Source organism: Martes martes (assembly GCF_963455335.1).
Source record: "Martes martes genome assembly, chromosome: 16".
NCBI lineage: Eukaryota > Metazoa > Chordata > Mammalia > Carnivora > Mustelidae > Martes > Martes martes.
This window is the reverse complement of record NC_137904.1, coordinates 21,155,471-21,171,643: the sequence shown is the minus strand read 5'-3', so window position 1 is coordinate 21,171,643 and position 16,173 is coordinate 21,155,471. Positions and strand designations below refer to the sequence as shown.

General features: G+C 51.7%; 2 protein-coding genes across 3 annotated transcripts; one reads left to right on the top strand and one right to left on the bottom strand.

Moving 5' to 3' along the window:
* Positions 1 to 512: 512 nt before the first annotated feature.
* On the top strand, positions 513 to 7,993 carry GEMIN4 (gem nuclear organelle associated protein 4). The gene is made up of 2 exons (XM_080826205.1): positions 513 to 701; positions 3,547 to 7,993. Exons 1-2 carry the CDS (start codon positions 692 to 694, stop codon positions 6,708 to 6,710), a joined length of 3,174 nt encoding a protein of 1,057 aa, XP_080682331.1. The 5' UTR covers positions 513 to 691; the 3' UTR covers positions 6,711 to 7,993.
* TLCD3A (TLC domain containing 3A) lies at positions 7,890 to 15,927 on the bottom strand (the record flags this gene model as incomplete). 2 transcript variants are annotated; one of them, XM_080826212.1, is made up of 5 exons in its annotated part: positions 7,890 to 9,592; positions 10,060 to 10,155; positions 11,527 to 11,731; positions 15,178 to 15,261; positions 15,685 to 15,927. In XM_080826212.1, the coding sequence occupies 5 exons, from the start codon at positions 15,804 to 15,806 to the stop codon at positions 9,323 to 9,325; spliced, it is 777 nt and encodes a 258-aa protein (XP_080682338.1). The 2 variants fall into 2 exon arrangements, with proteins under 2 accessions (XP_080682338.1, XP_080682339.1); XM_080826213.1 differs by lacking the exons at positions 7,890 to 9,592; positions 11,527 to 11,731 and having other exon boundaries at positions 10,098 to 10,155; positions 15,685 to 15,806.
* Positions 15,928 to 16,173: the final 246 nt, after the last annotated feature.

Here is a 16,173-nt window from a genome sequence, read left to right as displayed (position 1 = left end):
AGGGCAGCCAGTAACACTTTAAAGGCGCCTACGATTCCAGAAAATTAAGGATGCTGTGCTGCCGTGAGAAAAGTGCGCTGGGGCAGAGCTGTGGGGGAGTGGAATGTGCGTCTGTGCGACAGACACTCTTCAGGGGAGGAAGCCTCTCAGCATGGCCCATCTGTGCGGGTTAGTGGGCAGCCTGGGGAGGTCGTTCAGTACGGATGAACCGTAAGCGAAGGATCCCGAGGGTTCCTCGATGGGAGCGAACGCAGAGCCTGGGACGGAGCTAGGGGGTAGGCACCGCCGGGACTCACGAAGCTGGGCTGGGCAGGGGCTGGACAGAGGCGTGGCTGAGCCGCGGGAGCAAAGGGAACCGCGGGGACCGGGGTTGGGGGGCGGGGCGAGGCGCACTTGGCCGAGGGGAAGGGCGGGTACTTGCCTGTTGGCTGGTTGCAGGCCTCGGGCTGGTAGGGGGGCGCTGTGGGCCGGGCTGCTGGGGCGCCGCGGACCGGTTGGTGAGGACTGCGCGTGCGCGGAGCGGCGGGAGGACTGCGGCGGACTGCGCGGCGCCTGGGCTGAGATGGTGGGCGGGGGCTGAGGAGCCGCCCGTTGTCCCGCCCCCGGAACCACCCATTGTGCCGTGGCGCCTGCGCCGCCCTTGGGGCGTCGCGGGGGAGGGGCGGCCCGCGCGGCCGCCAGCGTCGCCGCCATGGACCTAGGTGGGTGTCTTGGCTCCCGGTTCTCAGACCTCGTGGTCTGCGTCCCGAAACCTGCGACCAGGACAGTCCTGAGCGGGCCGGACTAAGGGAGCTGTCGGGATCGGGAAGGGTGTGGGAGGGCGGGGGTGTCCTCGGGGCCGGGTGGCGGGAGGCCCCGCTCTAGCCTTGGCCCCGGCGCTCCGAGGTTCGCGTCTTGCCCCTCTCGGGGCGCCTTTCCACGTGAAGGGCCAAGCGGATGTGTAGAGTTCCTGAACGTGAACAGGGTTCGTGCACGTGCTTTGGAAACTGCCGGGCTCGGACGAGACGCCCCCGGGGAATCCTGGATGCCCCCGGGGAATCCTGGATACCCCGACGGTTCCGTTTATTGGACGGCCACTGGGTTCTTGAGCAAGCGTCTTACGCTCGTGGGGTCCTCCTCGACAAAACGGGGATGATGAGAACGTACCCACCACACCGAGTTTGGGGGCGTTTTGATTGAGAGTACGTGTATACCGTGACTGGTGCCGTGCCTTGAGCACAGCCGCTTAACCTGAGCAGCAGTTGGCGGGGAGGGCTGCGGAAGCCGAGGTGCCTTTCCTGAACCTACCTGCGTTTTGATTCAGAGACCTCATAGGACCTCCCACGGTCTGGGAGGAGGGAGTGAGGAGCTGGTATAAATCGGTGGCTCCTTTTCTGGCCTCCCCCCCTGCTGGACATGCTCTTAAAGAGATGAGACCAGGAGGCTGTCCTGAGAGAGCTGGGGTGATGCACCCCAAGATGTGCCAGGAACAGGCTGTGGAGAAATGGTGTAGTCCTGTCGCCAGCCAGGTCTTCAGTGGTGGAACAGCAGAGCTCGAAGCATGGAGGGCTGCAGCTGTGGTGATTTTTATCGTAGCCCCTCCACACTGTAGTTGGGACATCCGAGCTGATTGTTCTGAATCTCAGTGTTCCCTTCTCTAAAACAAGAATGGTTCTCAAGAGGTTGATTTGAAGAATTTTAAAAGAGATCTTGCACAGTGCCTGGCGCGGAGTAAGCACTTAATAAACATACGTGGGCACTTAGTAGTGATAAAAACACGTGGGATTTGCCCAGCTATTAACCAGTAGGTCCTGGGACTTACTCCTTCAGGTAGCACAGTGAACATAATGTCTTTGGCATATTGGGGGACAAATATCTCAGCTGACTGTGCAATAAATTTAAATTTACAGAGTCAATGGGAACATATTTTGGGAGCCTAGAAGAGCAGCCTGAGCCGAAAAAGGGAGGGGGGCAGAATCCCTAGTGAGACCTCTCAGCAACTACTCTTTCTGGGAGCCTGCCTCCATCACTGGGAGCCAAGTTGGACTGCCTTCAGCAGTTGGTTGTATGGGAGTGCTGATCCTTTGGCCTTTGCCACTCCCATGAAGTTGAAGGCCAAGGTAGATTTTAGTCTCCTGAATCACGATTCTCTTGTTGGCTCCTGGCCTGTGAAATTGGGAAAGATGTGTTCTTGGGGGTGTGAGCAAATGAAGAAGGGGTGGCATCTCCGGGCCCTGGAAAGAGGGGGAGAAATTGGGAATACTGGATAGTGAGTAGGGTTTGTACTCTGATTTTGTTTCTGGGCCAGAAGCAGCGTACCTGAGAAAGACCTATGTTTTTTTCCCGTTACTGAGCAAGTGAAGGCAAAGAATAGTGACAAGGTTCCCCTTCCAACAATGGAAAGATTTGTGGGGTATCAATACTTACTGAACACTTCTCGGGCTCTTTGTAGCCAGAGGCTTACAGTAGCTGTATCCTGTGTAACACTCAGCAGCTCTGGGAGATGGAATTGGGAGCTAACACTGAACAACCAGCTCAGTATTGAGGGCTTGACTAGTATATATCATTTGATCCTCCCAGTCTAATACACAAAGTCTTTATTTTCCCCACATACACAGAAGGGAAGCTCAGAGAACCTTTAGCTGCTTCTAGATGGTTGAGCTAGGATTTAAAGCCATGTCTAATTAAACATCCCCAAATGCCTTCCTTGATAAGCCTTTTCATTCCTGGCTCCCTGGAGAAAGGACTTTTCTTTCCTAATCTACTAAAGTATTTTTTTGTGTCTATCTCTTGGTTTCTACCAAAGAACCAGAGCCTTTGGTAGCTTGTTCTGTTTGACAGAGCTGTAGGGTCAGTGGCTTTCCTGAAAGGCAGAAAACTAGAAATTTGTTTGCAAGACAGGCTTTAGGAGAAAAGAGGGAAGGCAGGGCTTGCCTGATTGCTTCTATGTCCACAGCCCTGGCCCATGCCCCTTTTAGGCTGTATCATTACTTAGAAGTGCAACTGTCATATTCCACAGTACATACGTGGTGGACCCTGTAGCTTGGTACTGCTGTGCTTGCTCGCTCGCTCTCTAAGCCCTTCCTCCCCATGTCCTCTGCTGGCCCATCCTTTGCTGGAGGGTCTAGCCCTTTCCTTTACACATGCTTTTCATGCAGGGTCTCATTTACTTTTTCATTCAGTTGACCCCTCTGGGCAGACCTCGCTGGGCCACATTTCCATTGCTGGAGGATGGCTTGACCTTAATGTTCTACCTCAGACTCCAAATAACCAAAACTGAACACTGGTCCCTCCAAAGCTGTTCTGATTCTCTTCACCCAGTGATGCCCATGGTCTTCCCAATCCAGGCTAGGGAGTTTGGGAGTCCTTTATTCCTTAGCTGAGTCCTTTTGATTCCAGCTCTGCAGCGGCTCTTAGAACCTTCCCTCCTCCCCCCTTAGAACCTTTATTATCTCTAACCCTGATAATGAGAGCCAACCTACCAGCTGAGGTCTCTCCATCTCACCTCTACTGATTATTTTAAAGATTTGTCACCACCCTCTGTCTTTGCGGCTTCTGTCTGTACAGGACCCCTGAATATCTGTGAGGAAATGACTATTCTGCATGGGGGCTTTTTGCTCGCTGAGCAGCTGTTCCACCCCAAAGCACTGACAGAAATGACAAAGTCTGACTGGGAACGCGTTGGGCAGCCCATTGTGGAGGCCCTAAAGGAGATCTCCTCTGCCACGGCTTGCTCCCAGCCCTTTGCCTGGAAGAAGAAAGCTCTGATCATCATCTGGGCCAAGGTTCTTCAGCCCTACCCCGACACCCCTTCAGACACTGACACTCGGTGGCAGGAAGATGTGTTCTTCTCAGTAGGCAACATGATCCCTACCATCAATCACACGGTCCTTTTTGAGCTGCTCAAGTCTCTGGAAGCTTCTGGACTCTTTATCCAGCTCCTGATGGCCCTGCCCACCACTATCTGCCGTGCAGAACTCGAGCGCTTTTTGGAGCACATGTCCGTTGACACGTCTTCAAAGGATGTGGCCTTTTTCCTCAGCGTCTGGTGGGAAATGATGAAGCACAAAGGCAATCAGCAGGACCCCCTGCTCTCCCAGTTTAGAACAATGGCCCATAAGTATTTGTCATCCTCAGATGAGTTCTCCCACCCTCCAAAGAGGTTTAAGTCGGACCCAGATGTGTGTCCCACCATGCCCCTGTTGGCCATGCTGCTCACCGGGCTGAAGCAAATCCAGAGTCGAATTCTCTGCCCAGGGATGAAGTGCTGTGCGTTAGCCAACTTGGCAGACATGCTGACCGTGTTTGCACTGATGGAGGACGACCCCCAGGAAGTGTCTGCAACCGTGTATCTGGACAAACTGGCCACAGTGATCTCCGTGTGGAATTCGGACACCCAGAACCCGTATCACCAGCAGGCACTGGCAGAGAAGGTAAAGGAGGCAGAACGGGACATCAGCCTGACCTCTCTTGCCAAGCTTCCAAGCGAGACAATCTTCATCGGGTTTGAGTTCATGTGCAGCCTGTTGCGGGAGTGGGGGGAGGAGCTGCAGGCCATGCTCAACGGCAGCCAGGGGACAAATTATGACAGCTTCCGGCTGTGTGACAGCCTGACTTCCTTCAGCCAGAACTTGAAGCTCTACCTGGATTCTACCAGCTTGTCCAAGGAGGAGAGGCAGGTGGTCTCGGAGCTGGCAGAGTGCGTTGCAGACTTCCTGAGGAAAACAGCCAAGGTGCTGAAGACCAAGGGCTTTGAGAAGGACATCACTGCCTCCATTGCCATGGCCATTATTGAGCAGAAGATGGACCGGCATATGGAAATGTGCTACATTTTTGCTTCTGAGAAGAAGTGGGCCTTTTCAGACGAGTGGCTAGCCTGCCTGCATAATAACCGGGCCCTCTTCCGAGAGCCAGACCTGGTGTTAAAGCTGCTGGAAACGGTGATAGAAGTGACCGCGGCAGACAGAGCCATCCCTGAATCTCAGATCAAACAAGTGATCAGCTTGATTCTGGAATGCTATGCAGACCTCTCGCTGCCAGATAAAAATAAAGTCCTCTCAGGCACCCTGCTTTCCTGGGGGCAGAAGGGTCTCTCTGAAAAGCTGTTGGCTTACTTCGATGGGTTTCAGGACGACGTCAATACAACTTTCAACCAGCTCACACAGAGTGCCTCTGAACAGGGCTTAGCTAAAGCCGTGGCCTCTGTGGCCCGCCTGGTCATCCTGCACCCGGAGGTCACTGTGAAGAAAATGTGCAGCATGGCCGTGGTCAGTCTCGGCACCCATAAGTTCCTGGCCCAGATTCTCACTGCCTTCCCCGCTCTTCGGTTTCTGGAAGAGCAGGGTCCAAATCCATCCACCAGCTTTGTGGTGTCCTGCCTCAAAGAAACCGTCTGGACAAAGTTCTCCACACCCAAGGAAGAAAAGCAATTTTTAGAGCTCCTGGGCTGCCTGATGAATCCTGTGAAGCCCCAGGGAATCCCGGTCGCCGCTCTTCTTGAGCCAGATGAGGTGCTGAAGGAGTTCGTCCTGCCTTTCTTGCTGCTTGACGTCAAAGAGGTGGACCTCAGCTTGAAGATCTTCATCCAGACTCTTGAAGCGAATGCGTGTTTGGAGGAATACTGGCTCCACACCTGCTCTCCATTCCCCCTCCTCTTTAGCTTGTGCCAGCTCCTAGATGGCTTCAGCAAATACTGGCAGCTCCCCAGGGAGAAACGGTGCCTCTCTTTGGATGGGAAGGACCTGGTGATCCATATCCTGGAGGTCCTCTGTGAGATTATATTGGCCAACACTGAGACCTTCTCCCCAGACACATGGATCAAGTCCCTGTCTTGGCTCCACCGGAAGCTGGAGCAGCTCGACTGGACTGTGCGCCTGAGAATGAAGAACCTCTTCGAGGGCCACTTCAAGTGTGAGGTGCCTGCCACGCTCTTTGAGATCTGTAAGCTTTCTGAGGACGAGTGGACCTCCCAAGCCCACCCTGGGTACGGCCCGGGCACAGGGCTGCTCGCCTGGATGGAATGCTGCTCCATCTCCAGCAGCATCTCCGAGCAGATGCTGTCCCTCCTGGTGGTAGATGTGGGCAACCCCGAGGAGGTCAGATTGTTCAGCAAGGGCTTCCTGGTGGTCCTGGTACAAGTTCTGCCTTGGTGCAGTCCCCACGAGTGGCAGCACCTGTATCAGCTGACCAGGAGACTGCTGGAGAAGCAACTCCTGCACGTCCCATACAGCCTGGAGTACATTCAGTTCGTTCCTCTGCTCAACCTGAAGCCCTTCGCCCAGGAGCTCCAGTTCTCTGTGCTCTTCCTGAGAGCCTTCCAGTTTCTCTGCAGCCAGAGTTGTCGTAACTGGCTTCCCATGGAAGGCTGGAGCCACGTAGTCAAGCTTCTCTGTAACAGTCTGACCCACCTCTTGGACTCTGTTCGGATGATTCAGTCGGTTGGCCCTTGGGCTCAAGAACAGGACCTGACCCAGGAGACCCTGTTCTTTTATACCCAGGTGTTCTGTCACGTTCTGCATATCATGGCCATGCTCCACCAAGAGGTGTGCGAACCGCTCTATGTTCTGGCCTTGGAGATCCTCACCTGCTACGAAACCCTGAGCAAGGCCAACCCTTCTGGTAGCTCCTTGCTCCAGAAGGTAAACGAGCAGCGCTTCTTGAAGTCCATCGCTGAGAACATTAGCCCTGAGGAGCGGCGCCAGACCCTGCTGCAGAAGATCAGCAACTTCTGACCTTCGTACACCAGAGAACAGCTGGGCCCTGGCTTGGTGGGGTCTCTAGGGGCTTGAGCTGAGAAACACAAGCCTTTCAGTTACATGAAGTTGTACGCAAGCTAAAAACGTATACGGCAATAACTGTAAAGAAAATAGTTTCTTAGGTGTTTGTAACATACAAATTATAAGATTCTCGTTTGAGTTTCATTGTGTCTCTTTTGAGTTATTCTCGTCAATAGTCTAGACTCAGATGTGCTGTGCAGTTGGGCTCAGCTAGAGTCCTAAATATCAAGGCCAGCTGGGAGGAATGTGTTCATAACTGGACTTACCCACCCTAGAATTCAGCAAAGAAGTCCAAAGGTGAAACTACCCAAGTGGAAAAATGACAAGGTATATGTTCTTTTCCACTGAAAGCCTCTTCAAGAGTCCCTTTGTGGTGTCTTAGCAAGGACAACAAGGGAAAAAAACTCTTCTGCCACCAGTTGGCCATGTGGTTTGTGAACCCAAAAGGCCTGCCCCACTGTAAAAAGGAGAACATTGGACCAAAAAGAGTGTCAGGGAGTAGACTAATAACCCACACCCAAGAAAGTGGGTGTGTTCTGAATGGAGGACTTCTGCCATGGAGTTTGAGCTCCATTTAGTGGATGCGGGAGGGGCTGTTTTGTAAAACAGTCTGGTAAACACCAGAGATGGGTTTAAAGGCTGGGTATAATTATCTTATGCCTGGGGGAGGCTGTCATGGTTTTCAAGATTGAGTGGCAGCAGGCAGTGGTGTACACAGGGGCTTAAATATGGGACCTTAATGTGTCCAATGTCTATCACAGAACTAGGAGAACTGTTTGCAGAGGTGTTTGAGAGGCAAGGAGGGAAAAAGGATATGCCTCATCACTTTCATACGCTTAACCCTCACTCACAATAAAGCATTATTCTGGCTCCCTTCCAGCTCCTAACTGGGATTCACGTAGGAAGGGAAGATCACGCCAAGAGCTGCCTGACCACTGGGCTTGAACTCTAGGACCCGATGAGGTATTCTTGGAACCCCAGGAACAGGTTAGAGGAAGGTATGAGCTAGGCCCTCCTGAATGCTGAAGGTGTGACCACACCCCACCACACCCCGACTTCTGCCAGTTGCTTGGTGGATGTGAACACAGACCAGAAACCAGAGCTCACAGCAGGGATTTCAGTCAGGTCACAGGATGGGTCTGAAGAGAAGTCAATATTGATCTATTTCACAAATGAGAAGAAGCTGGGAAATATTAGTGCACTTTAATCACCACAGGGGTGATTTATAAAGACAGACTGACAGTAAACAAAAATGGTAAAAAAAAAATGACAACATTTGACATTTTTTAAATGGCACCCATTAAAGACAGAAATAGAATTTGAGACACTTACATATTCAGTACTTTGCAAGTTCATGGACAACAATGAGTTAAAAGGCACTTTAAAACTTCTAGATTTTTACTACCATTGGAAAAACAAAAAACTTCATGGTAGCAGTTTCTAAAAACCCATCCTAGTGGATAAGGAACAATTAGTGTTGGCACCAGAGGATCCTATTTGCAAATGGTAGGTGGGTCAGTCCACAGGACATGTTTTGGCCAGGGCGCTCTTGCACTCTTGTTCCCCAGCCTTCTGCGGCAAGGTGGCAGTATGCTTCTGCAGGAACAGGCTTTGTAACAGAAGCTCTGGCTTAGCAGGAGGCAGCCTGGAGGATACCTCTCATGGTTTAGGATACAGAAGCCCGTTTCCACATCCTATGAAAAGGACAATGTCAAAGTGGGGGGTTACCTGGAAAGAGCTTGCTAGGCACCACATCCCTTTACCCCTGCGGTTTTAACAACAGAAGCCTGTGCGTGTGGACGTGATGAAAGCTGGGGTTTGAGGGGACATAAGAAAGGAATAGGATTTGTGACGTGACAACAAGCTCACAAGTTTGACATTAGTCTTCCCACGTCAGCCTGCAGTGGCGCAGACCCATCGGCCTCCCGACCCACTCAAGTGTTCCCTTCCCTGCTTCTCGCTCCCCTGCCAGGGAGACTTCTGAATGGAAGTCAGTGGACACGGGAATTCAACGTTGGCACGTGGATGACAGGATGAGTTACCTAGTAAACAGTAAAAAACTACCTACCCACAATGATTTTCCCAGGCCAACATCACAAGAACGTATTTCAAGAACTGAGTTCGTCACTTGCTACTGCTGGCCCAGTGAGTATAGATGCTGCCCTGAGTGGTCGGAAAGGTGGGTAGCCGCCAATATTCGGGCCAGGCAGGGGCCCGGACACTTAGCACCCTGGTCTACCTGTCTCCACACCCCATGCTTCTACCTCCCAGAACCCTTGAGGTAAGACCCAAGGAGAGATCCTTGGGCTTTTCGATAAAACCGCCTTGCTGCCAGTGGAGGTCTGACAGGATCCAATCACTGTTACTTAGAAAAAAGTGCTTTGGCCAAAGGGGTAGGTTAGAAGAGGGAGGTCAGATGACTATCCTTTAGAAAAACTCAAACCCAGCTGCTCATCAAAACCCAAAAGCCTGAGGCCAGCCAGGGCATGGTGTGGTCCGTGGGAATACTTCGTGGAGGCAGCAGCGAGCGTGAGGAGGCACCCTCACTGCCTGACTCCCGGGAGCACTTAGCCATCCTTTTTGGCTGGGAGGCTGTCAAAGAGCCGGGTTGCCTTTTTGCACAGCAGAGAGAACCAGTAGATCTGGGGAGCGATGAGGAAGCCATTGGCCACATTGCAGTAGAAGGGGATACTGGATGGCACCTGGAGTAGGCTTAGTCCCTGCTGTTGGCCATAGGACCAGTACATGAAAGGGAAAAGGAGGATCCGACAGGAAAGGAAGGTGGTCAGCGTGAGGATTCCGTTCACTTTGTACAGAAGGGTGTGCTGCTGCTTCAGCTGCAGGAGGAAGGGGAGGAGAGGACCATTAGCACCACGCCGTGCCTTCCGGGAGCGACCGGCCCGAGGCCCACAGAAGAACAGCCACACGTCCAGTCTTCTGACACATGTGGCAATGCTGGCTGAGTGCTGCTCTCTTTCTGGGTGCACACAGGCTCGAAGTTTTTCCTACAGTGATATGAACTTGGCCTAAACCACCCAGCCGAGAGGCACACAAGAACAGTGGATTTAACAAGAACAACGACAAAACGAAACAAATCTGTGGCCAGGAAGAAATACCTAAAAAACTATCAAATGTGAATCAAAAGTACAATGTCACCCCCACAGGCTTAGAAGACCAACTGACCTTTGCATCTGTTGAAGGGTGTCCTGTCCCACTGTTCCTAGCGCTATGGGATTCCCATACCCCCCCAGACAGCCAGGGGCCAGCTTCCTCCCACCACCACAGCCCCGTCATCCATACGTGCCTGAATCAGGACTCGGCCCAGCGACACAAACGGAGTGCTCAGTTCGGCCATGAAGATGCAGCCGACAAAGAAGTCCCCCAGGTCTCCCCTGAGCCTCTACAGAGGAAAAGGGAAGGAAAGGGAAATAAGAACTAGAGGGTAAGGAACCACCAAAAGGAACATTCTAACGAGGACTACTGAACAGGGTAACCATGAGACTGTGAAGGGAAAGGGCAATGCTAGAGGAGCGAGTAGAGACCTGGTTGATAGTCTTCGGCTTCCACAGCAGTAGCGCTTGGAGAGTCAAACCCCCTTGGATCCAGAGGCAACTCAGAGGTCAGGGGATCGCATCACACACCAAGCTTTTTCTGAAATCCAATGTCAGCCGGAAGGAACCCTGTAGCCTACCTTTGGGTATCTAACTTGGTCATGCCAAGGGCACTTGGCCAGTTTAGTTCAACAAAATATGTGCCAGGCCCTGTGCTAGATGTCAGGGTCCCAGAGAAACCAGGAGAATCTTCGTTACGAATGTAAGGTACTCCCACCACTCCTTTTATCTTGTCAGAAAAAAATAGGGTAGTGGAGAAGGACCGCTCTGTTACTTACTACCACAATAAGTAAGCTCTTAGAGCCCCAGCTGCTTCATCTCTGGTACAGGGCGGAGAATATCTAATTGTCATTTCTAATACTTCAATTATTAGTAGAAAGCGATGAGCTTTGCAGTCCAGAAACTGTCACCTGGTAGGCACTTAGGAATTACTAATTTCCTTTCTGCATTCCCGTCTCTTACTCAGGGGTGGGGGGAAGAAGGGGATGGGCAAATGGACCCGAGGAGAAATTCTAAGGCTATCTGCTTTGAGAGTGGGTTTTTGCGACATCAACATAGCACATACAGTACTCTCAGACAATGTTAGAGCACATCACCAGTCAACTGAGCTACTCTTGTTTTTTTTAAAAAACAATCTGGGGGCACCTGGGTGGCTCAGTGGGTTAAGGCCTCTGCCTTTGGCTCAGGTCCTGGTCCCGGGGTCCTGGGATCGGGCCCCGCATCGGGCTCTCTGCTGGGCAGGGAGCCTGCTTCCTCCTCTCTCTGCCTGCCTCTCTGCCTACTTGTGATCTCTGTCAAATAAATAAAATCTTTAAAAAAAAATCTGTATGTTGTTTTGTATTGTATTGTATGCTGTTTTTATATTGTATAAACTAAAGACAGGGCCTCTAACAGAGCCAGGGAATCATACAGGGCTGGGGGACTGCATAAAGGACAGTGCTGGTAGGGAGGATCAGCGACATTGCAGACTGCATTTTTCCCCCCACAGTATCTGCCAGGGAGGCTTTACCAGGGAAGCAGTGGGCACAGGACAGTGGGTGCGGGAGGAAGGGGAAAGAAAGAGGGACAATCCAGGCTTGTAAGTACTGGTCAAAGACACCCAGTGTAACAGGAGGAGACAAGGGACTGAGTCGGCTGTCGGCTGTCTGGGAAGGCCATACCTGGGCAACTGGCACAAGGAAAAACAGAATGACTGCGTGGTGTGTGATCATGAGGCGGTTTTTACACAGGAAGTTTCGGAAGGTGGCGAGGGAGTGTCCGCGGTTCTGGTCTCTGGTTCGGTACCACTCACAGAGGTACATAGCATAGGAGTCATAGACCATGTACGGAATCAAGAACCAGACATACTCTCGGGCAAGCCAGTGCCTAAAAGAAAGCGTATGAACAGTCCATGAGATGATGACAGATGTCAGCTTTGTACCTAACCACCTATTTTCACTCCAAACGCTTTACAAGGGAGACACTGACAGTGATAAATAAGGCGAGTGAAGATTTTTCTCTCAGTTACAGGGCCAATTACTAGGTGTCAGAGGCAGAAAGCTGGGACTCACTCAGCACCAGGTGTTTCAGTAACCAGCTGTCACCATTTCCCTGATTTAGCCCTTTCGAATGCATTTTCTGATAAAAGCTAACTTGGATATAGATATCTCTACAAATGATTCATTAGCCCCACCAAGAAACTTGTTCGGAGGTGTCCCAAATGCCCAATCCAATATTTCCGGTTTAACTCTACTTAGTTGCTCAATACTTGGGAGTTTCCTCACATATTTGCTCGCAACCCCATTTTCAGGAGTTTCTGGGAAGCTACCTCGACCATGGGTAACTGTGTGGGTAATTACGTAGGTAATTCTGTGGCTAATCCCAATTCCACTCATTAAGAAAAATACATCTGGAAAGGAGCCCGGAACTGCTGTAAGGACTACCTTACAGCAGTCGGATACGAGCAGAGAAGCAGGGACAAAAGACAGCATTCCCCTTTACTTGCCCAAAGGGGTTGATTCCATATTTGCAGAGTCTAAACTGTTTATCACAGGCCCAGAGCCAATTAGAAGGAAAGTCTCCAATGTCTACCATTTTGTTCCCAAATGAGAAATAATCATTCTACAGAAAAAGGAGAAAATCAAAACAGAAATCATACACTCTCGCTGAGAAGGATTAGCTTCATTCAATTGGCACATTTTTACTGAGCACCCCTGAGTCAGCAAGAAGAAACAGTTTAGTTTCATGGTTCTCAAACTACCTGAACCCCAGAATCACCTGCAGTGCTGGTTAAGGACTCTACTCCCCAGAGCCTCTACCTGCACGGCCTCACGAGCTCAAGTTTGTATTTTTAACTCTGTTTCCGGTGATTTCCTAAGAAGCCAGTCCACTGAACTGCAACACTGGCAATATATTCCAGAGAGGGTGCCATTCAAATTTCTATTCCTGAACGAGTCCACACTTCTCACGGTATGACTGTATCATTAAGAAGCAATGAAACAGGCAAACGAGTAAGTAATGGCAAATATACTAGATGTGCATGTAAATTCCTCAGCCAGGTTCCATTTGGGCAACAAAGATATGGCAATATTTATTCTACCGCTCATCTACGGCCTCCAGTTGCTTTCTTGAAACAATTCCAAGCACAATAACTATGAAGAACTACTAAGCTTAGCTGAAATACAACTGACCCCTCCCCTCCAGAGGTGCCTGGGATTTTGGCACAACAGTACCGATTCAACGGGATGTGAAATTGTGGCTGATAGGCAGGACTCTCCAAAGACTTATCAAAAGAGGTCTGGATTATAATCTTAACTGCCACCAGCCAGGGACTTAACTTTCTTTGTAGCATCAAGATAATAATTCTTGTTTTTTTCCTTCCCTGACAAAGTTCTTGTGTGGATTAAAAAACCAGAAGTGTGAAAGTCCTTTTAAATGTAAAAAGCACTATCCAAATATAAGTGCTTAAACTGCTAAAACTGCACAGGATTTTTAGCCCTTTTGGGGATCTAGACTCCTTTAAGAATCTCCTGAAATCTCTGGTCCCACACCACATTATGCATATAATTTGGGGGGATTTATAGATACATATTCTGTGTGAAGACATAAAATGGAAAAGCATATAATAGGGGCGCCTGCGTGGCTCAGACAGTTAAGCATCTCCCTTCAGCTCAGGTCATGATCTCAGGGTCCTGGGATGGAGTTCCATGTCGGGTTCCCTGCTCTGGGAGAGTCTACTTCTCCCTCTGCCCTCCCTCTGCTTGAGTGCAAAAGCACATACACTCTCTCAAATAAGTAAAATCTTTTTTAAAAAGGAAAAAAAGGCATACGATAGAAAAATATTTGAGTGTATAGTATATGAACCCCAAAAGGCCTTTTTTTTCCCAAGATGATCTAGATGCCTTTAAAACATGCTTATACATACATGCAAAGGCAGAGGGCACAGAGATGTGTCTATCTCCATTTTGTGACCAGCGAATCTAAGGTATAAAGATACAGAAAAGGAGGAACCTGAAAACCAAACTCAGGTGTGCCACCATAATCCAGCCACTAAAAACAGAGCTTCTGAGGGGAAGACACAACAGGGGTGCTACAGAACTAATGGTGTGCAAACATCTTCTGAAATATATAGTGGTTGCCCAATGCCTGCCCTCATATCAGCTCAAAAAAATACTGCAAAGTCACATTTGTCACTTTAATCTTTGCAAAAGAGGCTGATTTCAAGCTTGATGTGACAGACTGGGAACAGTGAGAGAATTTGTTGCATGATCAGAAAATGCTCAATGAAAATAAAAAATTGAACCCAGCCAAGCAAATGCTGTTAGCTTTTGGTATATGCAGTCAAGATCAACTGACCTATCTTCTCTCGGCATCTATCATTCATTGCCAGTAGCTGGTTTTGTTTAAAAGAGGCACAGGAAGGAAAGCACAAAAGTCACAACGGCAGGAATAATCCCAAGTAAGATTCAGACACTAAATTTGCAGATCACAGAGAAATGGATACCCCACTCCTGCTCCCATCCCTTTCCAGGCTCAACTGGTAAAAACCAGGACACTTTGCAAAATCGACAAGAAAGGGACTAGGAAAGGCTATGAGACATTCCCTGCACATCTGACTACCACTCTTTAAGGAAGAGAAAGTAAGAGTGGTTCTAGGAAGACAGGTGAAAACAATGGCTTTTAAGAAAAAGCTGGGGCGGGGGCACAACTGCCCAGGTCTAAACACTATACAAAGTAGACCGGTCTTTATGATTTGTTTCACTGGATGCACATTTCCTGACCTGCCTGGGGACTGAGCTGTAATTCAGGTACAGGTCAGTTTCCTGAAAACCCTAGAAACCTTTTCATTGCCTTCAGCAAATCCAGAGGAAACACGGGAGCAGCCCTTGTAAAGAAAGGGTTGGTGGATTTGTCCCTTTCCACAGAGGGTCTCTGCTAACCACCCTTGGCCAAAGAATGCTCCAGAGCAGGGCTCTAGTGAAATCATTTAAAAGACCCAAAGCCCAGACCCCCAAATAATTCTCAAATAAACCTTCCAAATAATTCTCACACTTAGGTGGCTCATAAAGAACTTGAATCAGTGGGCCACCTTAAATCAGACTCAGACCCTGTCATTCTCTAGCACGTCTTCAGTTTACTTTCTCTGAAGTGGGCGAGGCTGAAAGAGGTAAAGAGAGGAGGAGGGGCTAATTATGGGGCCCAGATTCTCCCATCAATCAGCTACCTAACCGCATGTGCTGATAAAGAACTAGCGCCTGGGAGCCACTCAAACGTGGAAACTTCGAAAAAGTTCAGCGCTGTCATTGGTGCTTCCACCTGGCGTTGGATGTTACCTGTCCGTGATCACGTCGCTACAGGAACGGATGATGACGATCCCTGACCCGGTGGCCAACACAGCCTGCACTGAAGAAACCAGCCTAACGTGCGGCAGAAAAGAAAAGGGGGGAAAAATCCAGTCCAGCGGGCAGCATAAAGCCCAGAGCCTTCAACCTGCCTCTCCCCATAGGCTGCCAGGGCGGTGAGGGAGAGCCTCCGGCCGCCGCCGCGCTCCCGACCCCAAAGCAGCTGGCAGACGTGGACCAGCCGCTTCCCGCCCGGTCCTGACCCGCGTGGGCGCTCTCCATCCTCCTCCCTCTCCCTCCCCGGGAGGACGCCGGGGTCTTCCGAGAGCTCCGGCCAGCGCCCCGGAGGGGCAAGGCACCAGGGAAGCAGCCCCCTCGCTTCCTGTCGCCCCCCTTTTCCGCCCTCCGCGCGGCGCAGGGGCGGGCGCCGGCGGGTCGGGGCGGCGGGCAGCCCACGCGCGGCCGGGTGGGGCGGACGGCGCCCGGCCTCGCCCCTACCTGGTGCTGATCATCACGCAGTCGGAGTCGCTCCAGGCGGGCCGCGCGCGCCGCAGCCCCCAGGTGCAGAGCGCGAAGAGCCCCGGGAAGAAGAGCGAGCCCGAGGCCAGCGTCAGCAGCATGGGTGCTCCGGGGGTCGGTCGCCGCGCTCGGCGCCCTCGGCGTGGCTCAGGTCGGCTCTGCACGACTCCCGGACTGGCGCGGCCCGCCCGGCCCTATTTCTACCCTCCGCCCTCCGCCCCCGCCCCGGCCCCGGCCCCGGCCCCGCCGCGACTCCGGCACCCGCCGGGCGCTGGCCCCGAGCCCGCAGCGCCACTCTCCGCGTGACCAGGCCGGCAGCCGCGATAGGCGCGGGCCGGCCGGGCGGGGCGGGGTCTCGCCGCCGCCGCCCCTGGGCCGCGAGGCTTCCCCGGGTTCCCCCGGCCGGCCGGAGAGCGGGCGGCGGCGGCGGCGAGCTGCGGCCCGGGAGGTTCCGAGGGCGCCGACGCC